Below are 21,917 nucleotides of genomic sequence, written 5' to 3' on the forward strand. Positions count from 1 at the left end.
CCGGCGTCACCCCCGGCCCCTCCCGCCGCCCACCTGCTGCCCCGGCGCCACCTGAGCCCCTCCGCAGCATCGCCCACCCGGGACCCTCGGCAGCACCCCCGAGACCCCCAGCGCCCCCCGTGCGCCTCACCCAACCCAGGTGTGTCGCGGGACCCTGTCCCTGCTCCGCCACCGCCTCCTGCACAGCCCGGGGCGGGTCCCACCCGCGATTTGGGGAGGGGGTCTCTGCTCGGGGAACGGGCTGGAGCCGCCGTGGGGTGTGGAAGAACCTCGGGGGGTCCTTGGCTCTGTCTCCCCATCCCGTTATTCACCGGCCATCGCCTCCAGCCCCGTCCCGCTCCGGCCGGGCTGTGCCGCCCCCCTCGCCGCCCACCCGGGGCTGGGCGTCTCTCGGACCCCCCGTGCCGTGGCTCTGCGTGGACAGGAGGGTCCCCGGCGTGGGGGTCACCCCCCTCCCGACCATCCCCCCCTAATTTTGGGGTCCAGCTCCCTCCCCACAGCCCCCGGGGCTCTGCCTCGTGTTTCCCCCATCGCTCCGGCTCAGCCCAGATCCGGGCAGGATCTGATGCCTCGCGGGTGCCCCGCACCCCCCGACCCTCCGCAGGGCTGGGGCAGCGCTGGGGACCCGCGCGGAGCCAGCGCTGCGGGCACGGCACGTCCCCAGCGCGCAGCGAGCTCCGGCCGCACGTTGGGGGCCGCGTGCTGCGAAATCCACCCACCCTCCCCCGAGCCGCGGCACGGGGGGAGCACCGGGGGTGCCACGGCGTGGCCGTGTCACCCAGCTGGGTGACCACCCGCCATCAGCACCGCCGCGCCCCCGGGGTGTCCCCCGCCCCACCGGCAAAGCCACCGCGGGGACACCGCGGGGTGCAGCATCCCCCCGGGGACGCTGCCGCCCGCGTTTTCCCCGCTGGAAAAAATCCCCTCTTCCCACATCCAGCTGCAATGCAGAGGAGCTTCCGAGCCGCCCGCACGCCTTCCCTGCCGCCCTGATTGGCGGCGACGCCTCTGGAAGGGGCCGTGGTAATTTTAGGCCGTGAGCGGCAGCAGGTTGGCATGTGCCCGCCGGCCCCGGGCACGGCCCGGAGGCTCCGGCAGCGCTGCCCGGCCGCCCTCCCTCCCGCCGGGAGCGGCAGCCACAGCCCCGGCAGCCGGGGATGCTGCAGCGCCCGGGGCTCCCCAAAGCCCGGCAGGATCGCGGCCCCTCCCTGATGTGGGATGAGCACGTAAGTCCTCGGCGCCCCCCCGCCCCCTGCCCGGCTTGGCGCTGCCTCGCTGCCGGGATCCCCGGCCGCCCCCGGCCCCGAGCCCCCCTGGGCTCGCTGTTGTTTATCCCCACGGCCCGGCTGGCGGGCAGGGAGGGCTTGGGGCCGTAACCCTTTCGTCTCGCCGCCCGCTCAAAATGGCTTCGTGCTGCTGCCGCCGCCAGGGAACGGGAGCTGCCAGCTGGAAGCGCCTGCCTGGAGCCGGGAGGGCGCTGGGGGGGGGCACCCGGCGAGACCCCACCCCAGTGGGGCACCCACGCCGCCCCCGGGGGTCGCTCTGCGCGCCCCGCCCCGATTCCGCTGCCCCCCACCTCCTCCCCGCGCCCCGCTTTTGCTTTTCTTCATTTTAATTCCCGGGATTAGGTTAAAACCCATCTTCCATCCAGTCTGGATTCCCCTCTCGCTGCCTTTGTCTGCGGCGCGGAAGCGGCTCCGCAGGGAGCGGCGGGCGGGGGGCTCCTGCTCCCCCGGATCCGCCCCTGCTTCCCCAAATCCGCCCCTGCTCCCCCAAATCCGCTCCCGCTCCCCCAAATCCCCTCCCGCTCCCCCAAATCCGCCCCTGCTCCCCCGGCTCCGCTCCCGCGGCCGCCGGGGTTTGGGGGGCTCGAGCAGCGATGGCTCTGCCGTGCCGGGGACGGGCAGCGAGCGGGTCGGGGGCAGCGGCAGGGAGGCAGGGCGCTCGTTTTCGGGTGGATGGCCCCGGAATGGGGCGTGGGGCGGCCCAGCAGGTGCGTGCCGCTGTCCCACCCTGTGGGGACACCGGGGCGGGTGTCCCCGGGCTGCGGGGTGCGGCCCGGGAGACAAAGAACGGGAATTCCTCGCATGGGGAGGCAGCAGCTGGGCCATGGTGGCACCGCGCCTTGGGGACACGCGTGGGGAGCGTGCCCGGGGGCGGGGATGGGGCTGGGGGCTCTCCTGGAGCCCCCCAGGCTGTGCTCCCCAGGATGGGGCTCAGCCCTCGCCGTGTCCTTGTCCCCGACCCCGCCAGGGTCGGTCCCTGTCCCTGCGGGGCGAGGGGCCGCGGGGCCAGCTCAGCTTGTGTCACCTCCCGGGTGGCACTGGGGACACCGGGAGGGGACTCAGCGTGCCACAGCTGGCTCCTGCCGCCAGCCCGGGGTCCTGCCGCGGTGTCACAGGCCGGACGTGGCCGTGGGTCCCCTCGGGGGGGACACAGCAAGGGGGACCCCCAGGAGTGGCACTGCCGCGAGGGGACGGGAGCGGGTGGCACGGAGGGAGGAGGTCTCTGCTCGTCCCACGGCCTGTCCTCCAGGGAGGGACGGACACTGGTCAGGCTGGCCCTCAGTGCCAAACCCAGCCGGAGGGGACATTCCTGGAAAGTCCCTGTGGAGAGTGGCCAGGGGAGCCAGCGGGATGGCCAGAGCTGCGGGGCCGGCAGGCAGAGGGCAGCCGCTGGCACATCCCGCCTGGCACAGCCCAGGGAAGTGTCCCATGGATGGGACAATGGACAGGGAGGTGTCCCTGTGCCTGGTGACTCTCTGGGATTTGGGATTTGGGGGGGTGAGGTGTCCCCGTGCCTGGTGACATTGGGACGCTCTGTGGGTCCTGGGGGTGCCACAGTTGAGGGTGGGGGTGTCCAGCTGTGCCCTGGGGGGAGCAAACTCCTGTCACTCCCGTCCCACTGTCTGTCCCCTCCTGGTTCCCAAGGCCGGGCAGGGCACAGCAGCGGTGGCAGTGACCCCGTGGGTCCCTCAGTGCTGGCACTCCCATTTCCAGAGGGAGAAACCCCTCCGTGCCACCCCGGCATGCTGTGGGTGGCACCACCCCTGGGTGCCCTCTGTCCATCCCTGGTGTCTGGATGTCCTTGGTGGTCCCGTTGCTGTGTTTCCCTGGATGTCCCCTCCCTGCTCCTGTCCCCTGCCCATCCCTGGAGTGCCAGGTGTGGCAGCTGCCACCCCACGCACGGCTCCGGCCCCTGTGGCCTCCGTCCAGTCCCGAATTCCGGCGCTCCCGCGGCGTTTATTTGTTCTGGGGGCGCCGCGCCCGCTCCGGAGCCCGCAGGAAGTTGTTGTTGACACGGGATTTTCTTAATGGTGTCACGGAAAACTCGCGCTTGGCAGCCGCGGTGTCGCGGGCTGGCATGCCCGGGATCGCGGGGTGGCACGGGCTGGCATTCCCAGGAATGTGGGGTGGCCTGGGCTGGCATTCCCGGGATTATGGGCTGGCATTCCCGGGATTGCAGGGTGGCACGGGCTGGCATTCCCAGGAATGCTGCGTGGCACGGGCTGGCATTCCCAGGAATGCTGCGTGGCACGGGATGGCATTCCCGGGAATGCTGCGTGGCACGGGCTGGCATCCCTGGGGGCAAACCCGGGCGACGCCCGCCCAGGAGGGACTCGGGGCGGGGCTCGGGGCTGGCAGTGACACGGGGACGTCGCGTGGAGGAGCTGGAGCCCTTGGCACCGTGCCAGCGGCAGGATTTGGGGTGCTGCGTCCCCCTGGAATTCTGGGGTGCTCTGGGGGTTCATTCCAACCCCCACCTTTGTCCCACACGTGCACTTCTGTCCCTTTTGGGGACAGAGAGGGGACAATGACAGCTGCCAGCAGCAGAGGAGCCATCTCGGGGTGCTGCGGGGGGATAACGGAGATGATCCCGCTGTGGCCTGCCCTGAGCCCCTCCCTGGGCTCGTCTGCCCCTGGCTGGGCCCTGCTGGCCCCAGGCCTGTCCCTGTGGTGGCTGTGTCCCCCCTGCCGTGTCCCTGTGGTGGCTGTGTCCCCCCTGCCGTGCCCCTGTGTCCCCAGGGGTTGAGGCCAGTCGTTCCTCCCGGTTTTCTTCACCTCCTCCCACTTTCCCGTCATACGTGGCTGCGTTTCCCTCCTTAAATTGCCCCCACAGCACCCCAGGGGCCGGTGCTGGGTCCTGGCTGTGCCAGCTGGTGCCACAGGTGACTCAGGGCTCGTGCCATGGCATTGATGTCACCTCCTGTCACCACGGAGCCTTTCAGGTGCCGTTTGCACCCCGAAATTTGGGACTCGTTTCCTCAGCAGTTTCTCCCGCTGGTTTTGGGGGGCTCTGCTGTGTCCAAGCGGCCTCAGCCAGGCCAGGCCCTGCTGGCTGTCCCCCTCCCAGCTGTCCCCATGCTGGCTGTCCCCATCCCTCTGCCAGGCCAGGCTCTGTCCGTCCGTCTGTCCAGCTGTTTCCCGCCCTCGCTGTTTCCTTTCCCCGCGGCTCTGTGTCAGCCTTTGTCCGTCTGTCCGCCCCGACCCGGCTGTTTCCGTCCGCGCGTCTGCCTGTGCCAGTCCCCACCACTCCTGTCCCTCAGTCCTGGCGCTTCCTGTCCGTGTGTCCTTCCGTGCCTGGCCTGCGGCAGTGCCCGGCCTTGGCCTCTCGCTGTGCTGCTTCTCCTGCTGTCCCTGGGCCAGCTCCCCCTGCCCGTCCTGCTCAGCTCACGGTCCCTGTCCCTCTGTCCTGGCTGCTCCTGGCCTGCGTGTCCCCTGCCCATCGCTGGGGACAGCCCTGTCCCCTGCCCATCCCTGGGTGACACAGCCCTGTCCCCATCCCAGCGTGTCCCACGTCCATGCCTGGCCTGGTTTCTGGCTGTCCCTTGTCTGCTCCTGGTCCCCGGGAATGTCCCCTGCCCACCCTGGGTGTCCCACCCCTGTCCCGGTCCCCGTGTGCCCTGTGCTGCTCCCTGATGTCCCTCCCTGCTCCCGGGGGTCCCTTGCCCATCCCGGTGTCCCCCCCCGGTGCCTGCCCTGTGCCCATCCCAGTGCCAGCTCGGTACCGGTTTCTGCTGGCCCGGTCTCGGTGCCAGTTCCCATTCCCACCCCGGTGCCGGTGCCGGTTCCGCTGTCCCGGTGCCAGCTGCTGTCCCAGTGCCGGTCCCTGGTCCCACCCCGCCATCCCGGTGCCGGTTCCAGCTGTCCCGGTGCCCGTTCCTGTCCCGGTGCCCGTTCCTGTCCCGGTGCCGGTTCCTGTCCCGGTGCCGGTTCCGCTGTCCCGGTGCCGGTTCCTGTCCCGGTGCCGGTTCCGCTGTCCCGGTGCCAGCTGCTGTCCCAGTGCCGGTCCCTGGTCCCACCCCGCCATCCCGGTGCCGGTTCCAGCTGTCCCGGTGCCGGTTCTGCTGTCCCGGTGCCGGTCCCCGTTCCCGCCCCCCATCCCGGTGCCGGTGCCGTGCCGGTCCCCCCCGCCGGGCGGGCCGTACCGAGCCGCCCCGCGCCCCGCCCGCCGCCGCCCGGTCTCGGTGCCAGTTCCCATTCCCACCCCGGTGCCGGTGCCGGTTCCGCTGTCCCGGTGCCAGCTGCTGTCCCAGTGCCGGTCCCTGGTCCCACCCCGCCATCCCGGTGCCGGTTCCAGCTGTCCCGGTGCCCGTTCCTGTCCCGGTGCCCGTTCCTGTCCCGGTGCCGGTTCCTGTCCCGGTGCCGGTTCCGCTGTCCCGGTGCCGGTTCCTGTCCCGGAGCCGGTCCCCGCTCCCGCCCCCCATCCCGGTGCCGGTGCCGTGCCGGTCCCTCCCGCCGGGCGGGCCGTACCGAGCCGCCCCGCGCCCTGTGCCGAGCCGAGCCGTGCGGAGCCGGGCCGGGCCGAGCCGAGCCCGCCCGCCGCGCCCCGATGAATGGGATCGCCTTCTGCCTGGTCGGGATCCCGCCGTCCGCCCCCGCGGTGAGCGACACCGGCGACACCGGCGACACCGGGGCGCGGCGGCGGGGACCGGGAGCGGCGCTGGGGGGCACTGGGCGGACTGGGGAGGGAGTGGGCTCGGGGAAAGAGGGTCTGGGAGGAAGCGGAGATAGCGGCCGGGCTGTGGGTTTGGGGGAGTAGGGACTGGGGGAACTGGGGGGCACCGGGAGCGCGTGGGGCCGGCACTGGCAGCGCTGGGATGGCGCCGGGACTGGCAGCGCGGCCGGTGCTGGGTGATGCCCCTCGGGGAGCGGACCGGGACCGAGCCGGTTCCGCGGGGCTGGGCTGCGGGTCAGGGCCGGCGGCACCGGGGGTGTCCGGCCACCCCCCCACGCCATGCCACAGGCGCTGGTGGCCGCGCCGGCCTGTCCCCAGCCACAGCGGCGTCGTGGCAGGGCGGAGGGGCTGCGGCGCCTGGACCCGGCCCCGGAGCCGAGGGGGAGACCCCGGGAAGGAGCTGCCCCTTCCCGGGACGAGACCCACGGACACCCACGCGCTTCCTCCGGCACTCCCGGCCAGGCTGGCTCCGTGGGGCTCTGGCCGATCCATCCCCGCCAGCGCTCGCCTCCAGGCAGGCAGCACCCCCCGGCGTGCCCAGGAGCTCCTGGAGCTCAAACCCAGCCCCCCCAGCCCCGAGCAGCCCCCCAGGATTTGCTGACCCCGGGTGGGCACCGGCATCGCCCGGCGCCGCTGCCCCGGAGGGCGATTCCCGTCTCCCGGCGGTGCCAAGGAAGGCCAGCCCAGCCCTGGCTAAAGCCCCATTTCCTGCCCGTTTTATGCCAGATCCCGGCGAAACCTTGGCGTGGGGGTGAGGGCAGCGCCGGGGGAGGTGGGCGGGGGTCTGGTGGCCTTGGGGACCCCGCGGTGTGGGACTGGCACATCGCGGCCCGGAGCTGAGTTTGTCCCTCAGTTCCTGGGTTTTGGAGCTCGGCTTCCTCGGGCCCGGCCATGGGGGAATTAACCGGCCTGAAAGAGTTAATTGGGGTGTGCGGGGCGGCTCGGGATGAGGAGCTGCTGAGCATTAATCATGGACCCGTCCCTGCTTACCCCGTACCGCTGGGCGCCGGCGCTCGGAATTTTGGGATGGGGGTGGGTGTGTGTGTGTGCCTGAAGCTTGGAATCGCCTTTCCTGCTGCGTTTTGGGGTGAGATGTGCCCTCCTGGGGGGCGGCGCCTGGGGCAAGGCCCCAGTTGCTGATTTGGGGCGCTGGGGAATTCGGGGTGACTTTGGAGGGGTTCATTACCCACCACGTGCGGGGACGAAGGCTCTTTGCCATCCTCCTGTGAGCATTGAGTGCTGCGCCAGCAGAAATCCTGCCCGGGGCCGCCCCCAGGGCTGCGCGGCAGGGACGGTGTCCCACTGTCCCCAAAGCCCTCGCCCCTTACGGCTCCTGCCCCCCGACCCTTTTTGCCGTCTCTGCTTTACAAATTGAATTTCTTGACGCCTTTTTTTTTTTTTTCCCCCCCTCCTTTCTCTCTGAACCCTGAACTTGAAAGACAGGAAAAGCCTGTGCTCGGGGCTGCTGCCGCAATCCCGCCTCGCCAGCGCGAAACCTGGCACGGGCACCGGGCTGGGCCACGCCGTGCCAGCCCGGGGTCCCGCTGCCCACCCTGGGGTCCCGCTGCCCACCCCGGGGTCCTGCTGCCCACCCCGGGGTCCTGCTGCCCACCCCGGGGTCCTGCTGCCCACCCCGGGTCCCGCTGCCCACCCTGGGGTCCCGCTGCTCACCCCGGGGTCCTGCTGCCCACCCTGGGGTCCCGCTGCCCACCCCGGGGTCCTGCTGCCCACCCCGGGGTCCCGCTGCCCACCCCGGGCTGGTGCCAGCCCTGGCTGCCAGGGCTCTGACCTCTGTGGTTTAACCTTTGGGGACTTTTGCATGGGGGGACAGCTTGGGGTCAGTGTGGGGGATGCTGAGTGTGGGACTGGCTCCGAACTGGAATTTGGAGCCTCTCCCCAGTTCACGTGGAGCCACTCACTGGGAGAAAACACACGGGGATGGGGGGGGTGTCCTGGGAAGCTGCCGAGCCCCGGCATGGCCTTTTATTCTCATTAAAAGGGAAAAAAACAGGATTAGGTTTCAAGTCGGTGCCGTCCCATTAATAAACCAAGTTTGTCTTCGGCAAGGCAGCAAGACCTGATTTGAAAAGGAATGGAGATAGATGACCTATTTTAAGCTCTCAAGTTGGAAAATATCGACCTGGCTGCCTCCAGCCCGCCAGCGGCAGGGCCGGCTGTGCCAGCTGGGCCACAACGCGCTCCAAAACCTGCCTGGATATCCCAAAACCCCCCTGGACATCCCAAAACCTGCCTGGATATCCCAAAACCTGCCTGGTTCTCCCAAAACCTGCCTGGATATCCCAAAACCCCCCTGGATATCCCAAAACCTGCCTGGTTCTCCCAAAACTTGCCTGGATATCCCAGAACCCCCCTGGATATCCCAAAACCTGCCTGGTTCTCCCAGAGCCTTCCTGACTATCCCAAAACTCTCCTGGCTCTCCCAAAACCCACTCAGCCACCCCAAAGCCTGCCTGGTAATCCCAAAACCATCCCAGGTATCCCCAAACCACCTGACTCTCCCAAAACCCACCCAGATATCCCCAAAGCCTGCCCGGCTCTCCCAAAACCCGCCGACTCGGGATGCCCCGGGTGGTTCCTTCAAAGGCGCCGCCGACCTCGTGCCCGGAGCCCCGGAGCGGCCGCCTCCTTTCTCCCCAGCAGTTCATTAAGTCCTCGCTAATTGCCAGCCCGGCACACCTTGGCGTGGCGCAAGAGCCGCGGTGGCGCGGGCCGGCAGCTCGGTGCCACCGCGGCCGCGCCGGGATCGTCACGTTCCCCACGGGGCCGGGGTCACCAGGGCTCGGGGAGGGGTTTTGGGGTCAGTTCAGGGGTGTGGGGTCAGCCCCAGTCTTTGAGGGATGAAGCTGGAGCTGGGCTGGCCTTGGGGAGGAGGGGATGAATTGTCCCAAAGTGACCAAAACGGGGCAGCGGTGACTGTGGGGATGGCTCTGGTGGCCGTGGGGATGCTCGGGTGGCCACGGGGATGGGACCTGGTGACCACGGGGATGGCCCTGGTGACAACAGGGATGGCCGTGGTGTCCATGGGGTGGCTTTGGTGACAGTGGGGACAGCCCTGGTGACAGTGGGGACAGACCCTGCTCACCCCGGGATGGGACCCAGTAGAATCCCTTTTCCAAAGGCAGCAGGAAGGATTTGGGATCCCAGGAGCCATCCCAGGCTAGGGAACAGGTTCCTGCCTGAGCCCTGAGCCCCAGGCTCGTGTCCCCCTCGGTGACCAGCCAGGTCCCCATCGCCCCTCTGCTCACCCACCACCGGTGGCACCCCCGACCTGTCACCGCACACCCCGGGGTGCCCACGGTGACATCCCCCCCCGCCATCCCCCGAGGGCACAGAGGGTCCCTTGATGGGGCCGAGCGCGTGGGGCAGCCCCGGGGGGCCCGGTGGCTCCGGGGGACAATCGGGCCATTGTGGCACATAGTGGCTCTTTCTGTGCCGCGCCGGGCGGGGGCCGGGCTGCGCTGCCGGCGCTTCCCGGGGCCAAGCGTGGTCCCCAGCGGGGCTGGCGGTGACTGGTGTGGCAGCAGGGGCAGGACATCGGTGTCCCCGGCCGGGGAGGGGACACGGGCTGGGCGTTCGGCCGATGGACGCGTGTGGGATGGGGAAAAATGCTGGGCTGCTCCTAATGCCGGGAAAACGCTGCTGGAGCTCGGTGTCCCCAAAGCCGTGTCCCCAAAGCCACCTCCTGTCCACGCTGTGGCCGGGGGAAGCTCGGGACCTCTTTTGGTTCCTTATTTCCACCGCTCAGCGAGGCCTGTGGGGTTTGTGCTCCCCCCAAACCCTCAGGCATCACCCCCAGGGTGTCCCTCACATCTGTGGGGGGCTCATGGGGGGTTCCCCACCCCGCGCCCCCCAGCCTTGAACGGGGCAGGGGCTGGAGGGAGCTGCAGCCTCCCCCTGAGCTCCCTGGGTCGGATTTTCCGCCGCCAGGAGTGGGAGCGGAGCGCAAGGTGCCTCTCGAGCCGCCGGAGGAAATGGCTCATTGTTAGCGCGGCTGAAAAAACCAGAGACCCGAAAAACGGCCCTAATGAGGCCAGCTTCTATTTGAGGGTTTCCATGGGAAAAACAGGAAACGGAATCCTGTTACTTTTCTAGGGCCTGCTGCCGATAAGGCCGTTTTTAGGATGGGGCAGAGGAGGAGGAGGAGGAGGAGCTGGCGATGGTGGCAGCCCCAGCACGGCCTTCGTGGTCCCGCTTCCTCCTGGGCTGGGAGGTGAAAACTCCTGCTTGGAGCGGCTCTGGCTCCGTGTTCCCGTCTTTGTGCTGCCTCTGGCGTGTCCCCAGCCTTGTCCCTGCCTCGGGGCGGCTGGCACTGGGTGTTGGGGACAATCCAGGAGGGACGGGGAGCTGGGAGAGCTGGGATGGGGGATGGACAGAGCGCGGTGCCAAGGAGAGGGGTGCGCTGCCTGAAGTGTCCCCAGAACTGGCCCTGGCTGGCCTGAGATGTGTCCTGTGGGTGTCCCACAGCCCTGGGGCTCTGTCCCCTGTCCCCACCGCCTGTGGGACTCGGGAGGGCTGCGATGGAACCGTGTCCTGCCCTGGAGTTGTGACAGGGAGGATCCGCGTGCGTGCTGTCACTCCAGCGCGGTGACATTGGTGGTGCCACCTGCAGTGACATCGGCCGGTGCCACCTGCAGTGACATTGGCTGGTGCCACCTGCAGTGACATTGGCCGGTGCCACCTGCAGTGACATCGGCTGGTGCCACCTGCAGGGGACAATCCAACAATTGCGGCCCAGGAACGCCACCAGGGATGCCAGCAGCAGTGGGGACCACAGGGACGGTGCCCGGCTGGTGCCACCTGCAGGGGACAATCCAACAATTGCGGCCCAGGAACGCCACCAGGGATGCCAGCAGCAGTGGGGACCACAGGGACGGTGCCACGTGGCCAGAGAGCCACAGCGGGCACCAGGACTGGCGAGGAGAGGCTGGAAAGGGAATGGGGCTCCGGGGTTCCCAAACTTCTCTGGGACCCCCTGGCCGGGCGAGCTGGAGCTCTGGGATGTGCCAGGAATGAGATCCCTGCGGACCCAGGGGTGGCATCTCGGGGTGACAGTGGCAGCAGGGAACTGGGTTTGGTGACAGCACAGAGCCACCCGGAGTGGAGACACTGTCCTGAGAACAACTGGGGAGGGAGGGAGGGAGGGAGGGAGCCCCACGTTAACACCCAAGAATGTCACAGGGACGGTTGGTGGCTTCTCCTTGGCTCTGGTGTCACCCAGGCACTGTCACCACCCTGCTGCTGGCTGCTCTGGGGTGACAGAGATGTGGACGTGGCTCCTTGACTGGCGTGGGGTGGGATTTGGGAGCAGGGCAGTGCCCAGCCAGCCCCCGGTGCTGGATCCCTGTCCTGGGCTGTCCCCAGGGCTGCCACTGAGGGTGAGGACACCCAGCCCTGGGCCCTGGTGGCCTTTCCATGTCCCCTGTGAGGTCTGAGAGGTTTATGGGGTCCCAGTGGTGCTGTGAGGGGCTCGGGGGGTGCTGTTGCCAGCCAGGCCCTGGGAAAAGGGGCTGTTGGGAATTTCCGTGGATGCTTGGAGCAAACCCTGCTGGCATCAGCTGAGAGCCACCGCAGCACTGCCACCCTCCCGGGGGTGCTGCATCCATCCTGAGAGGTGCTACCCAGGCTGGGACATGGCACAGGGAGGCACCTGGGGGGTTCTCTCCATCGCTGAGGTGGTTTTCCCTGTTTTTCCCTCCTTTTCCCAGGAGGGAAAGCTCCCACTCTGCGTTCCCCCCGGTCCCAGCCGGGTGGGGTTGGGGTGGGAGCATTCCAGGGGTTTGGAGCATCCGGGGGGAGCACTGCAGCGTGCCAGCACCCCCTGAAATCCCCGCTGAGCTGCAAAGCTCCTCAGCCCGGGCCGAGTTAAAGAGAATTAAAATGCTTTCTCCCGCCGATCCCTAATCCCGGGGCCGACCCCCGGCAGCTCCCGGCGCGGTCACCTGTCCCCACCCCCGTTCTGCTGTCCCTTCACCGCCCTCCCCCGGCTCCGGTGCCGCTGCCGGAGCATCCCCGCCCTGCCCGGGGCTGTGAGCAGCCCCTGCCTGCAGGGGAGCATCGATCTCGGCTCTTTTTGGGGGTGCAGCCCCCCGCAAACTGCCCGGGAGGGCGTGTGGGACCCCCGACCCCCTTCCCCAAGGCGGCTTTGCCGTGCAAGGCCTGGAAATGGGTTATGGTCTCAGCAGGGCTTTCTCCTCCTCCCAAATCCCATTAAAACCTCATTTTTCTGACCCTAATCTCGGCTGGCCCTTCTCGGGGGGGATTAGCGGCCGTGTCCCCCCCGCCCCGCGGGGTCCGTGCGGGAGAAGCGCGGCCGGAGGGGGGCGGCTGTGTCCCCTGTCGCTGTCGCTGTCGCCGTCCCTGTCCCCTGTCCCTGTCCCTGCCCAAAGGGTGACGTTATCCTCGCCGCGTGCCAGGGCCATGGCGCCGCTGGCAGGGACAGCCGGTGACATGTCCCCAGCTGGGACCGGCGATGTCACCGCTCTCAGGGCAGGGCCCGGGACCAGCAGGGGTGGCACAGGGGGTGGCATCGGGGTCACTGTGGGCATCCCTCAGTACAGGGAGCAGGGCCGTGTGTCCCCCTGGCTGTGTGTCCCTCTGTCCGTGTGTCCCTGTTGGCGTCCCCCTGTCCGTTTGTCCCCTGTCCGTGTCCCTCTGTCGGTGTCCCCTGTCGGTGTCCTCCTGTCCCTGTCCCCTGTCCCTGTCCCCTGTCTCTGTCCCCTCTCCCTGTCCCCTGTCGGTGTCCCCTGTGCATGTCCCCCTGTCCCTGTCCCCTGTCCCTGTCCCCCTGTCCCTGTCCCCTGTCCCTGTCCCCGGCCGTGTCCCTGTGCATGCCGGGAGCTCCCTTTGCGGCGTATTTAGGACACTCCTGTGCAAACGGAACATTCTGGAAGGCGTCCAGGCCGCTCGCATTCCTCGGGGTGGAATCTGCCCCCGCCAGCGCCGCCTGACCTTTCCCTCTTTGGGCTGCGGGAACACCCCCAGGGACGGTCCCCTCCCTGTCCCCCGCCGGGGCTGGGGACCCTCCCCAGGCACCCCCAGGCTGCTGGGGCTGAGGGGTGACAGGATGGCAGTCACTGTCCCCAGCTCTGCCGGGGCCAGCCCCCGTTCCCGGCTGGATTCCCTCCGGGCCCCCGGGAGGTGAAGCCCCGGGGCTGCTCCAGCCGGGCGGCTCTGCGAGCTGCGACACGCCAGCTGCCTGTCCCCGGGCTGGGCAGGGCCACCGGGCTGTGCCCGGGCTGGGCAGGGCCACCGGGCTGTGCCCGGGCTGTCCCCGCGCTGTCCCCGGGCTGGCTCAGCCATCGAGCCGGGCACAGCCCCGGGTGGCACCGGGGTGGCCCCGGGGGTTTGGACCCGGCACAGCCCCGGGTGGCACCGGGGGGGCCCCGCGGGTGCTGCTCCGAGGCGGGGCTTTGGCCCCCGCGTGTCCCCGGCCCGGTTTGTCGCGGCTGTGCCGCTGTGGAGGCACCGGGACGGTGTCCGCGGTGTGCAGAGGGGTCCTTGGGGACACCTGGGCACCTTGGGGACACGGCTGCCACGAGGCCACGCCACCCAGCCGGCCTCGGGGCGGGTGCTGGAGCTGTTTTGGGGCAGATCCGTGTCACCTGCGGGGGACACTGCGGACATTGTGTCCCCCGTGTCCCCGCATTCCGTGACCCCTTGCTGGTGCCACCCTGGGGGGTGTGTGGCATCACCCTGGCTCGCTGGGGGCCACCAGGGGGTGACCCCCGGGCCCGGGGTGCCCGGCCCGGCCCCGGGGCTGCAATGCCAGCAATGCCCGGCATTTCCCGGCGGGGCCGCGCTGCCCGCGGCTCCAGCACGGCAGGAATGCGGCCGGGACCCCCTGAGCGGGGACAGGGGACAGCCCCGGGGACAGCCCAGGGGACGCGGCCAGCCCCCAGCCCCAGGCCGGGCTGTGCCAGGCTCCCCGAGGTGCCGCTTTTTCCCTTCTTCCTCCCAAATTTTGGCTGCCGTGGTTTGGGGACGCACGGATTGGGGCGGGGGTGGGGAAGGGGAAAGCGACAAGGGTGGCTGCTGGCCCCAGGGGTCCCCAGGGGCCCGGATGGACCCGCGGAGGGCGGTGGCGCTGTGCCTGGGGGACAGCAGGGGACCCGCCAGGCCTGGGTATCCCCAAAATGAGAACTGGGGCTAGGGGGGCTCTTGGTTTAATTCCAGATGGGAATTGTCCTTGCAGTAATTTTCATTTTTATTTTTATATTTTAAAATATTTTTTTTAATTTTGATTTTTAAATATATATATATTATTTTTTTTGTCCCCTTTTTGCCACAGGCACTGAGAGGGCCGTGAGGTGCTGTGTGTGTCTCTGGGGGATATTTATACTTTTGGCCTCCCGGGGGGATTTTGGCCCTCGGGGTGCAGGATACATGTCCCCCCACCCCACTGCCGGGAGGGGACAGAGCTGGGGACACAGAGGGGACCTGGGGTGTCTCACAGCCCCCCCAGCTCTCCCCGGTGGTGACAGAGGGTGACAACTCGCTCCGTGTCCCCGGCATCGCCCGGTGCCCTGCGGAAAGGAAGGAAGGAAGGGGCCGGGAGGAGGGAGAGGAGGAAGCGGGGAGGGTGGGATGCTGCCCGGGGTGATGGAGGAAGAAGGGGGCGGATTGGAAAAAAAAATAAAAAAAGAAGGGAAAAATTGAAGGGAAAAAAAATGAAAGGGAAAAAATAAAAGGGAAAAAAAAAAAAAAAGAACAACCCCAGGCCGGGGGGCTGTGCCGGGGTGGGGGCTGTGCCGCTCGGGGGACGCTGAGCCTGAGCAGCTCCTGCGGCCTGCCAGCTCCCGGGAGGGGGGGCTGCGACCCCCATGGGGGTCCGGACCGCCGGCTGAGACCCCCAGACCCGGCGGGATGGTGGAGGAGAGCGCGGCGCGGGGGTCGCGGCGGGGCCGCTGCCGGCCGCCCCCGGCCCCCAGCCCCAGGAGGCTGTGGAGCGTGGAGCGCTCCGGGAGGGGCTGGCGCCTGGAGCGGCCGGTCGGGGTGGACTGCAGCTCCCCCGAGCCGCGCTGCATCTGGCTGAGCAGCCTGCGCCGCCACGCCGCCGCCCCCGAGCCCCGCGCGGGCCCCGGGCCCCGGCCGAGAAGCGAGCGGTGCCGCCGGGTGAGAGCCGGAGCGGGACGGGGGGGGTGGAACCGTGGGGAGGGGGCTCAGCAGCGGGGCTGGGGGCCTGTCACAGCGCCCCGGTGGCGGGGTGTCCCCTTCGTGGCCAGGGCTGGGGTCGGGGTCCGGCTCCTGCTGCGCCGTGTCCGGGGAGGGGACAAATCCAGGGCCAGGAGGGGACAAATCCCGAGCCCCGGGTGGGGACAAACCCCGAGCCCCGGGTGGGGACAGTGCTCCTTTGTTCGGCAGCAGCGGGACACCGGCAGGCCGTCCCTGTCCCCAGCGTGTCCCCGCGGGGGTGGCTCGGTGGCGTGGGGGACAGGGGCTCGGTGACACCTGTGCTGGGGGGTGGAGGAGCTCGCAGGGACTGGGGTGACCCAGCTGGGGGTCTGGATGTCACAGGGGCTGTCCCCGTGCCCGCAGCACTCCTGGGATGGGGACTGGGGAATCCCGGGATGAGGGAGCACAGCACGAGCCACCAGGACCGGGCCAAAATCGAGCCAGAAATTTGGGAGGAGGGACAGGGCTCTGAGGACAGACGGCTGGGGTGACAAACTGTCTGGAGGAGCTGGAGCATCTCAGCCAGCACAACTGCAGGCTTCAAAACCCAAAAACCTCCAAATCCGGGTGGCGGAGAGGGAAACTGAGGCACGGCAGCCAGGCAGGATGGTCACCCCACACCTGGGGACGTGTCCCTGAGCTGGAGCCGCCCTCACAGCCGTGACACGGGGACACGTCCCCGTCCCCGCGGGCCGTCGGTGTCGGCAGCATGCGAGCCCCCGCCGCCAGGCCTGTCCGTGCCGGTTAAAATCAGCGGGGCACTTTCAGCTGTCAGCTTAAAAATAATCCGGCCAGCCGGGGCCGACACAATGGAGGGCGCAGATGGGGCCGGGCGCCGCCGGGATGCTCCCGGCCCCCGGCCCAGGGATGGGGTCCCCCGGGAGTGGGGGGCGCCTGTTGCCAGCTGGGTCGGGGTTGTCCTCTGGGGCTCGGCGGGCGGGGAGGGTTGTGGGGTTGGCAGCGGGGTTTTGTGGCTCTCCCGTGGTGGTTTTTGGGGTTCTGTGTGGTTTTGGGGGGAAGTCGATTTTTGGAGGGGGTCAGGGCGCTGGCAGAGGTGTGTGGACCCCGTTTTCAGAAGGACAAGACCCCCGTGGCCACCCTGGGGTCCATGTGGGACGTGCTGGGCAGGGGACACAGCCGGGCCCTGCTGTCTGACCTCCCCACCCGCAGCAAAAAGGCCCACTCAGCACAGGCACACACAAAGGCTTTTTGTGCCTTGTCCCTTTGTGTCCCTTGTCCCCATCCCCTCCCATCCATCCCTTCCACCCAGACAGCCCCTGAATTTTAACACCCTCATCCCAGCATGGGCTGGCTCCCGCTGCCAGGACTCTGTGGATCCTGCCTGGATCCCTGAGGATCCTGCCTGGATCCCTGTGGATCCCTGTGGATCCCTGCCTGGATCCTGCCTGGATCCCTGTGGATCCCTGCCTGGATCCTGCCTGGATCCTGCCTGGACCCTGCCTGGATCCCTGTGGATCCCTGCCTGGATCCTGCCTGGACCCTGCCTGGACCCTGCCTGGACCCTGCCTGGATCCTGACTGGATCCTGCCTGGATCCCTGTGGATCCCTGCCTGGATCCTGCCTGTATCCCTGAGGATCCTGCCTGGATCCTGCCTGGATCCCTGCCTGGATCCTGCCATCCTGCCTGGACCCTGCTGGATCCTGCCTGGATCCCTGTGGATCCCTGCCTGGATCCTGCCTGGATCCCTGTGGATCCCTGCCTGGATCCTGCCTGTATCCCTGAGGATCCTGCCTGGATCCTGCCTGGATCCCTGTGGATCCCTGCCTGGATGCCTGCCTGGATCCTGACTGGATTCCTGTGGATCCCTGCTGCCTGTCCCTCCCGCTCCCACATTCCCAATTCCCCCGGTTTTGGTGGGGCTGGGTGGTGCCAGGGCATCAGGCAGTGCCCTCTGCTCCCCTGGGCCCTGGAGCTGCTCCCACCCCAGCCAGATGTGCTGCCAGATGTGCTGCCAGCTGTGCAGCCCTGGCCCTCACTGGGGCTGTGCCGAGCCCTCCCAAACCCATCCCGAGCTCCAAGCTCCTGGAACTGGGAACCCGGGGGTTCATCCAGGTGTTGGCACCCCGGCTGTTCCTCCGAGCTCCTCGGTGCCAGGAGAGGTGCCCGTGGCTGCCCCGGCTGTGCCACAGCCCCATTCCCTCTCCAGGCACTGGGAGCTGTGGGATGGAGCCACGTCCCCTTGGCCTGCTCTGCTGCTCTGGGCAGTGTCCCCTGCCAATCCCACGTCCCTGCCCCGTTCTGGGGAGCCTCACTGGTCCCACCACCTCCCTGGTGGCTCTTTCCACCTTTGCCCGAGGTTGTTGCTGTGGCATGGGGACCCTTTGTCCCCAAGTGCCACATCCCGTCCCCTCACCTCCCCTCCTGGGTCCCATCCAGAGCCCCAGGCACAGCTCATTTATTTTGATTTCCTTTCCATTCATCTCCTTCCCAAAGGCCCCACAGGAGGAGTCGGGGTTGGAATTCGCTGGGGGGGGGCTGGGATTGGGGATGGGTGGGGGGGTTTAGGAACGGGGCAGCTTTTTTGGGCAGAGCTCAGCCCCCCGCATGGGGCTCAGGACACATGGGGGTGACACCTTGTCCTTGTCCTTGTCCCTGCAGCCGACGCCGGGCCGGAGAGATGGCGCGTCCCCGAATGCCAACGCGCCCCCAGAGGGGGGGTCCTTCCCCTGGGTGGGGCCCAAGACGGTGGCGCTGCGGAAGAGCCCCCAGGGCGGCTTCGGCTTCACCCTGCGCCACTTCATCGTGTACCCCCCGGAGTCGGCCGTGCACTCGGCCAAGGTAGGGCAGGATCCCGGGGGCGCTGCGGGAAGCGCTGGGCGCGGGGTGAGGGCTGGGGGTGGGGAGTGCAGCCACCATCGCCTGCTTTTTGGGATTCCTGGAGCTGCCCCCACCCGCCATGGGGATCACCCCCCCGTGGGGATCCCACCGTGGGATGGAGGAGCCCGTGGGGCTGCTGGAGCTGCTGGAAGATGAGTTCTGGACAAGCAGCACCTCTGGAGACATCTCAGAGCCTTTTGGGATATGGGATTGTTTGTGGGAAAGGAGAGGAGCCCCCGGCTCCCAACAACGGCTGTAGCATCTCTGGGAGGAGCAGGAAAAGTCAGCTTGGAGCCCCGGGGCCAACCAGGGCTGGTGGATTTTTGGTTCCCACTTTCCTGAGTGTTGGTGGGGATTTTCCGACTGGATCTGCCCTGGGATCTGTGTTTGGTCACCCCTCCGGGTGACGTCTTTGGGAGGACCCGGCCCTGGCTTGTCACCCCTGAGCCCCGATCTGGGCAGTGCCTTTGCCCTGGAGGATGGAGAGATCCCATGGAGCGCCCAGCAGCAGCTTCCAGCGTGGATGGAGAGCCCTGCACACACCCCGAGGCACGAACCAGCTCCGAACTCCTGGAATTCTGGAATTCGGACTCTTTTCTCTCCCCATTTTCTGTGGATGACAAGAGGACAGTCTGGGATCTGGGTAGTCCCACACAACCCTTTCCCTGCTGCAGGCAGGGCAGATCCCTGGCTCATCCCATCTCCCCCGGAGCTCCGCAGCTGCCCCACGGCTGGCAGACAGGGCAGTGCCGCGGGAAGTGAGTCACAGGGTGGGGAGAACCGACTCGCCGGAATCCCTGCTCGCCATCCTCCGGCACCTCCGGCTTTTCCCAGGCTCCTCATTCTGCCTCTCCAACCCCTTCCGGCCTTCCTGCGCCGGGAGCGCGGCCCCGTCCCCGCCAGCGTGACTCTGCCGGGGAGATGTTGATCCCGTCATGGGAACGGCCTGAAGCTCCTCCAAAGCCGCTCTCCTCTGCCTTCCCAAAGATTGCTGCTGCCCTGCTGGGCACCGGGCCGCGTGGGATGGAGCGGGATCAGCGCCGGGAGCGGGAGATGCTCTGGGGAAGAGGCTGGGAATGGCTCCCGGCGGGGCAGGGCGCGGTGGGGCTGCCTCAGCAGCGGCGGCGGCCGCGGGGGCCGGCACCCCGCCAGCTCCGGGGGCTGAGTTTCGGTGGCTTGACTCAGCAGGGAGGGGACCGGAGCCGCGCTGGCCGCGCTCATCGCCCTGGCAGCGGGGCTGCCCCCGGGGCCGGGAAGGGCTCGGGGTGCCGCAGGGCCAGGACGGGCAGGGAGGGGCTGAGCCCGTGCCCGCGGGCGCTCTCGGCGGCCCCACGGGCTCGCTGTGCCCTGCAGAGGCCGTGGGGTGCGGCTTTTCCTGGGGCACCTGCAGCTGGCTGCTCCTTGTCGCTGGCAAGGTCGCACACTGGGGGCACCTGGCGCCTTGGGGACACCTGTGTCCCCACCGGCTGGGGGATGTGGCCAGGCCTGTGCTCCCAGCCGGGCATGGGAAAATCCGGAGCTGGTGGAGTAAGAATTCCCCCTCCAGGTGCCCAGATTCCTCCCTGGGGGGACGCGAGACCCCACCCCAACCTGGCACCCCCGCCCGGGCAGCGCGGCTCTGCTGGGGCTCCCCAGGGGGATTTGGGTTAAAAGGGCAGGGATTTGGCACAATTCCCACCCCACGGCACAGATCAGTGCCCACCACAGCCCGGGCAGCCCCCGCCGTGCACGAGGATGGGCAGGGAGGGTCAGGGATGAGGATTTGTCCGGGATGGGATGGATCCCTCCCCTGGACCCCCACGGCAGGGCTGGGCTCCCCCGCCGGGCTCGGTGTGAAGGGTGAGATGCCACCCCGGGGCTGGCAGGGCCCCTTCCCGCTGCCCTGCCCCAAACCCGGCCCCACACGGGCAGCTGGGAGCGGGGGACTGCGCGGGTCCCGCTGCCGGGGCCGCGCTGCCGGCCGGATCCGGTGTCAGGAGGTAATTTTAGCCGGGGGCTGCGGAGGGCACCCCCCTGTCCCCTCCCGGCCCCCTCGTCACGGCCACCTCCACCGAATCAATGCTTTTCTCTTTTTTTTTTTGGCAGGAGGAGGAGAATGGGAACCGAGCAGGTGAGCAGCGGCATGGGGACCCTGGGGACAGCGGCACAGGGTGGCACAGGGTGGCACAGGGTGGCACAGGGTGGCACAGGGGAGAGGTGCTTTGGTGGCAGCTTGGCACCGGCCATGGGCTCGGTGTCCCCAGCCCCCCGGGAGCTTTGCGGGATGTCACACCCGGAGGGGCTTCGGCGTGGCCAGCACCGGCCCCGGGGAGCGCGGGGTGTTTGGGGACAGGGACGCTGTCCCCTCCCCGAGGCTCAGGGTGACGTGAGCGAATGTGAAGGTGTCAGAACGGATCGGCGCTCTCGCCGTGACGCGGCGGTGCCAGACCTGGCACCCGGTACCCGGCGGGGCTGGGGGGCCCCGACCTCGCTCCGGGTGGGATTTGGGGTCCCCGGTGGGCACCGCGCCCGCCTGGCAGCACCCGGTGGCGTCGGCTCTCGGGCGTGGCGGGGCCGGGGATCTGGGGAGGACAGGAGGAGACTCCCCCGCCACGGGAGCGTGCTGGCTGTGGTGGCAGCTCCCTGACAGGCTGTCCCCACGGAGCAGGTCCCCCCCGGAGCCGCCTGGAGCCCATGGACACGATCTTTGTGAAGAACGTGCGGGAGGACGGGCCGGCGCACCAGGCGGGGCTGCGCACGGGTGAGCGGGGACGCGGGGCCGGGGGCGGCTCCCGGCTGCCCGCGGGATCCCGGCAATGCTCCGCCTCCTCTGCCGTGAATTTCTTGCTTATTCTGCTCTTTTCCTGGCGTTCCTGCTCCTTCCTGCTCCTTCTCTCTGGGTCTGAGAGCTCTCTGCTCTCTCTGGTGCTCGGAGCAGCCTTGGGGACCCCGGGGGTTCTCCTGGGTTTGGGGTCCCCCTTTGCTCCCTTTGCCACGGGGGGTCTGGCAGGGGTCTGCTCAAACCCTGCCCTGGGTGACCGTGGGGACATCCAGGTGCCAGCACTGGCTCGTGGTGACCCTGTCCCCTTCCCGGGCCCTGCAGGTGACCGGCTGGTCAAGGTGAACGGGGAGAGCATCATCGGGAAAACTTACTCCCAGGTGATCGCCCTGATCCAGAACAGGTGAGCGCCCCTCCCGGGAGGGGAGGTGACAGCAGGGGGACACGTCACAGCCGGCTCTGTCCCTCTGGGTGTCACTGGCATGACAGGGGCCCTGAGGCGCTTGGGTGGCCAGGGACAGGCAGCAAGGTGCTGCCACCGTCCCGTGGGGACAGGGACGTTCACCTCGGGGGGATCCAGCCAGGTGTGGGCTTGGGGACAGGTGGGACTGACCCCTCTGTCCCCTGTCCCGCAGTGACGATGTGCTGGAGCTCTCCATCATGCCCAAGGACGAGGACATCCTCCAGCTGGTGAGTTTGCTGGGCAGGTGCCTTGGGAACACTTGGGGACACTTGGGGCACTTGGGGACAGGGCTCCCCCAGCATGCCTGGACGAGCAATGGGTGCAGAACGGGGGGTGCAGAACTGGGGGTACTGGGGCAGGAACGGGGGGATGGCTCCTGTGATTTTGGGGGGAGCACCCTGAGGCACAGCTGGAGGATGAATTGTCCCAGGTCCCTGCAGTGGGCGTGTGGAGGATTGTGACCCTGTCCCCCCTCCCTGACCCGCTGTCCCCCCCTCCCCAGGCCTATTCCCAGGACGCTTACCTGAAGGGCAACGAGCCGTACTCCGGGGGGGCTCAGAGCATCCCCGAGCCCCCTCCCATCTGCTACCCACGGAAAACGTACCCCTTCCAGGCCCGGGGTGCCGAGCCCGCCCCGGGCCAGCCGCCGGACCCCCGCGCCCCCCGCTCGGCCACCACCGGTCCCTCGTCCCCGCTCGGCGCCCGCA

General features: G+C 68.6%; 1 protein-coding gene across 1 annotated transcript in view; it reads left to right on the forward strand.

Moving 5' to 3' along the window:
* The first annotated feature begins 14,756 nt into the window (after positions 1 to 14,756).
* The window catches only part of ARHGAP23 (Rho GTPase activating protein 23), an 18,687-nt gene continuing 11,526 nt past the window's right edge, over positions 14,757 to 21,917 (forward strand). The window contains 7 exon segments of the mRNA XM_039704697.1: positions 14,757 to 15,090; positions 17,771 to 17,950; positions 20,075 to 20,099; positions 20,637 to 20,729; positions 21,072 to 21,150; positions 21,383 to 21,437; positions 21,713 to 21,917. The exon segment at positions 21,713 to 21,917 is cut by the window's right edge and continues 90 nt beyond it. Of these exon segments, the coding sequence (XP_039560631.1) occupies positions 14,842 to 15,090; positions 17,771 to 17,950; positions 20,075 to 20,099; positions 20,637 to 20,729; positions 21,072 to 21,150; positions 21,383 to 21,437; positions 21,713 to 21,917 (886 nt within the window). The 5' untranslated portion in view covers positions 14,757 to 14,841.

This window comes from Passer montanus, unplaced genomic scaffold (genome assembly GCF_014805655.1).
Source record: "Passer montanus isolate IOZ18808 unplaced genomic scaffold, ASM1480565v1 scaffold179, whole genome shotgun sequence".
Lineage (NCBI taxonomy): Eukaryota > Metazoa > Chordata > Aves > Passeriformes > Passeridae > Passer > Passer montanus.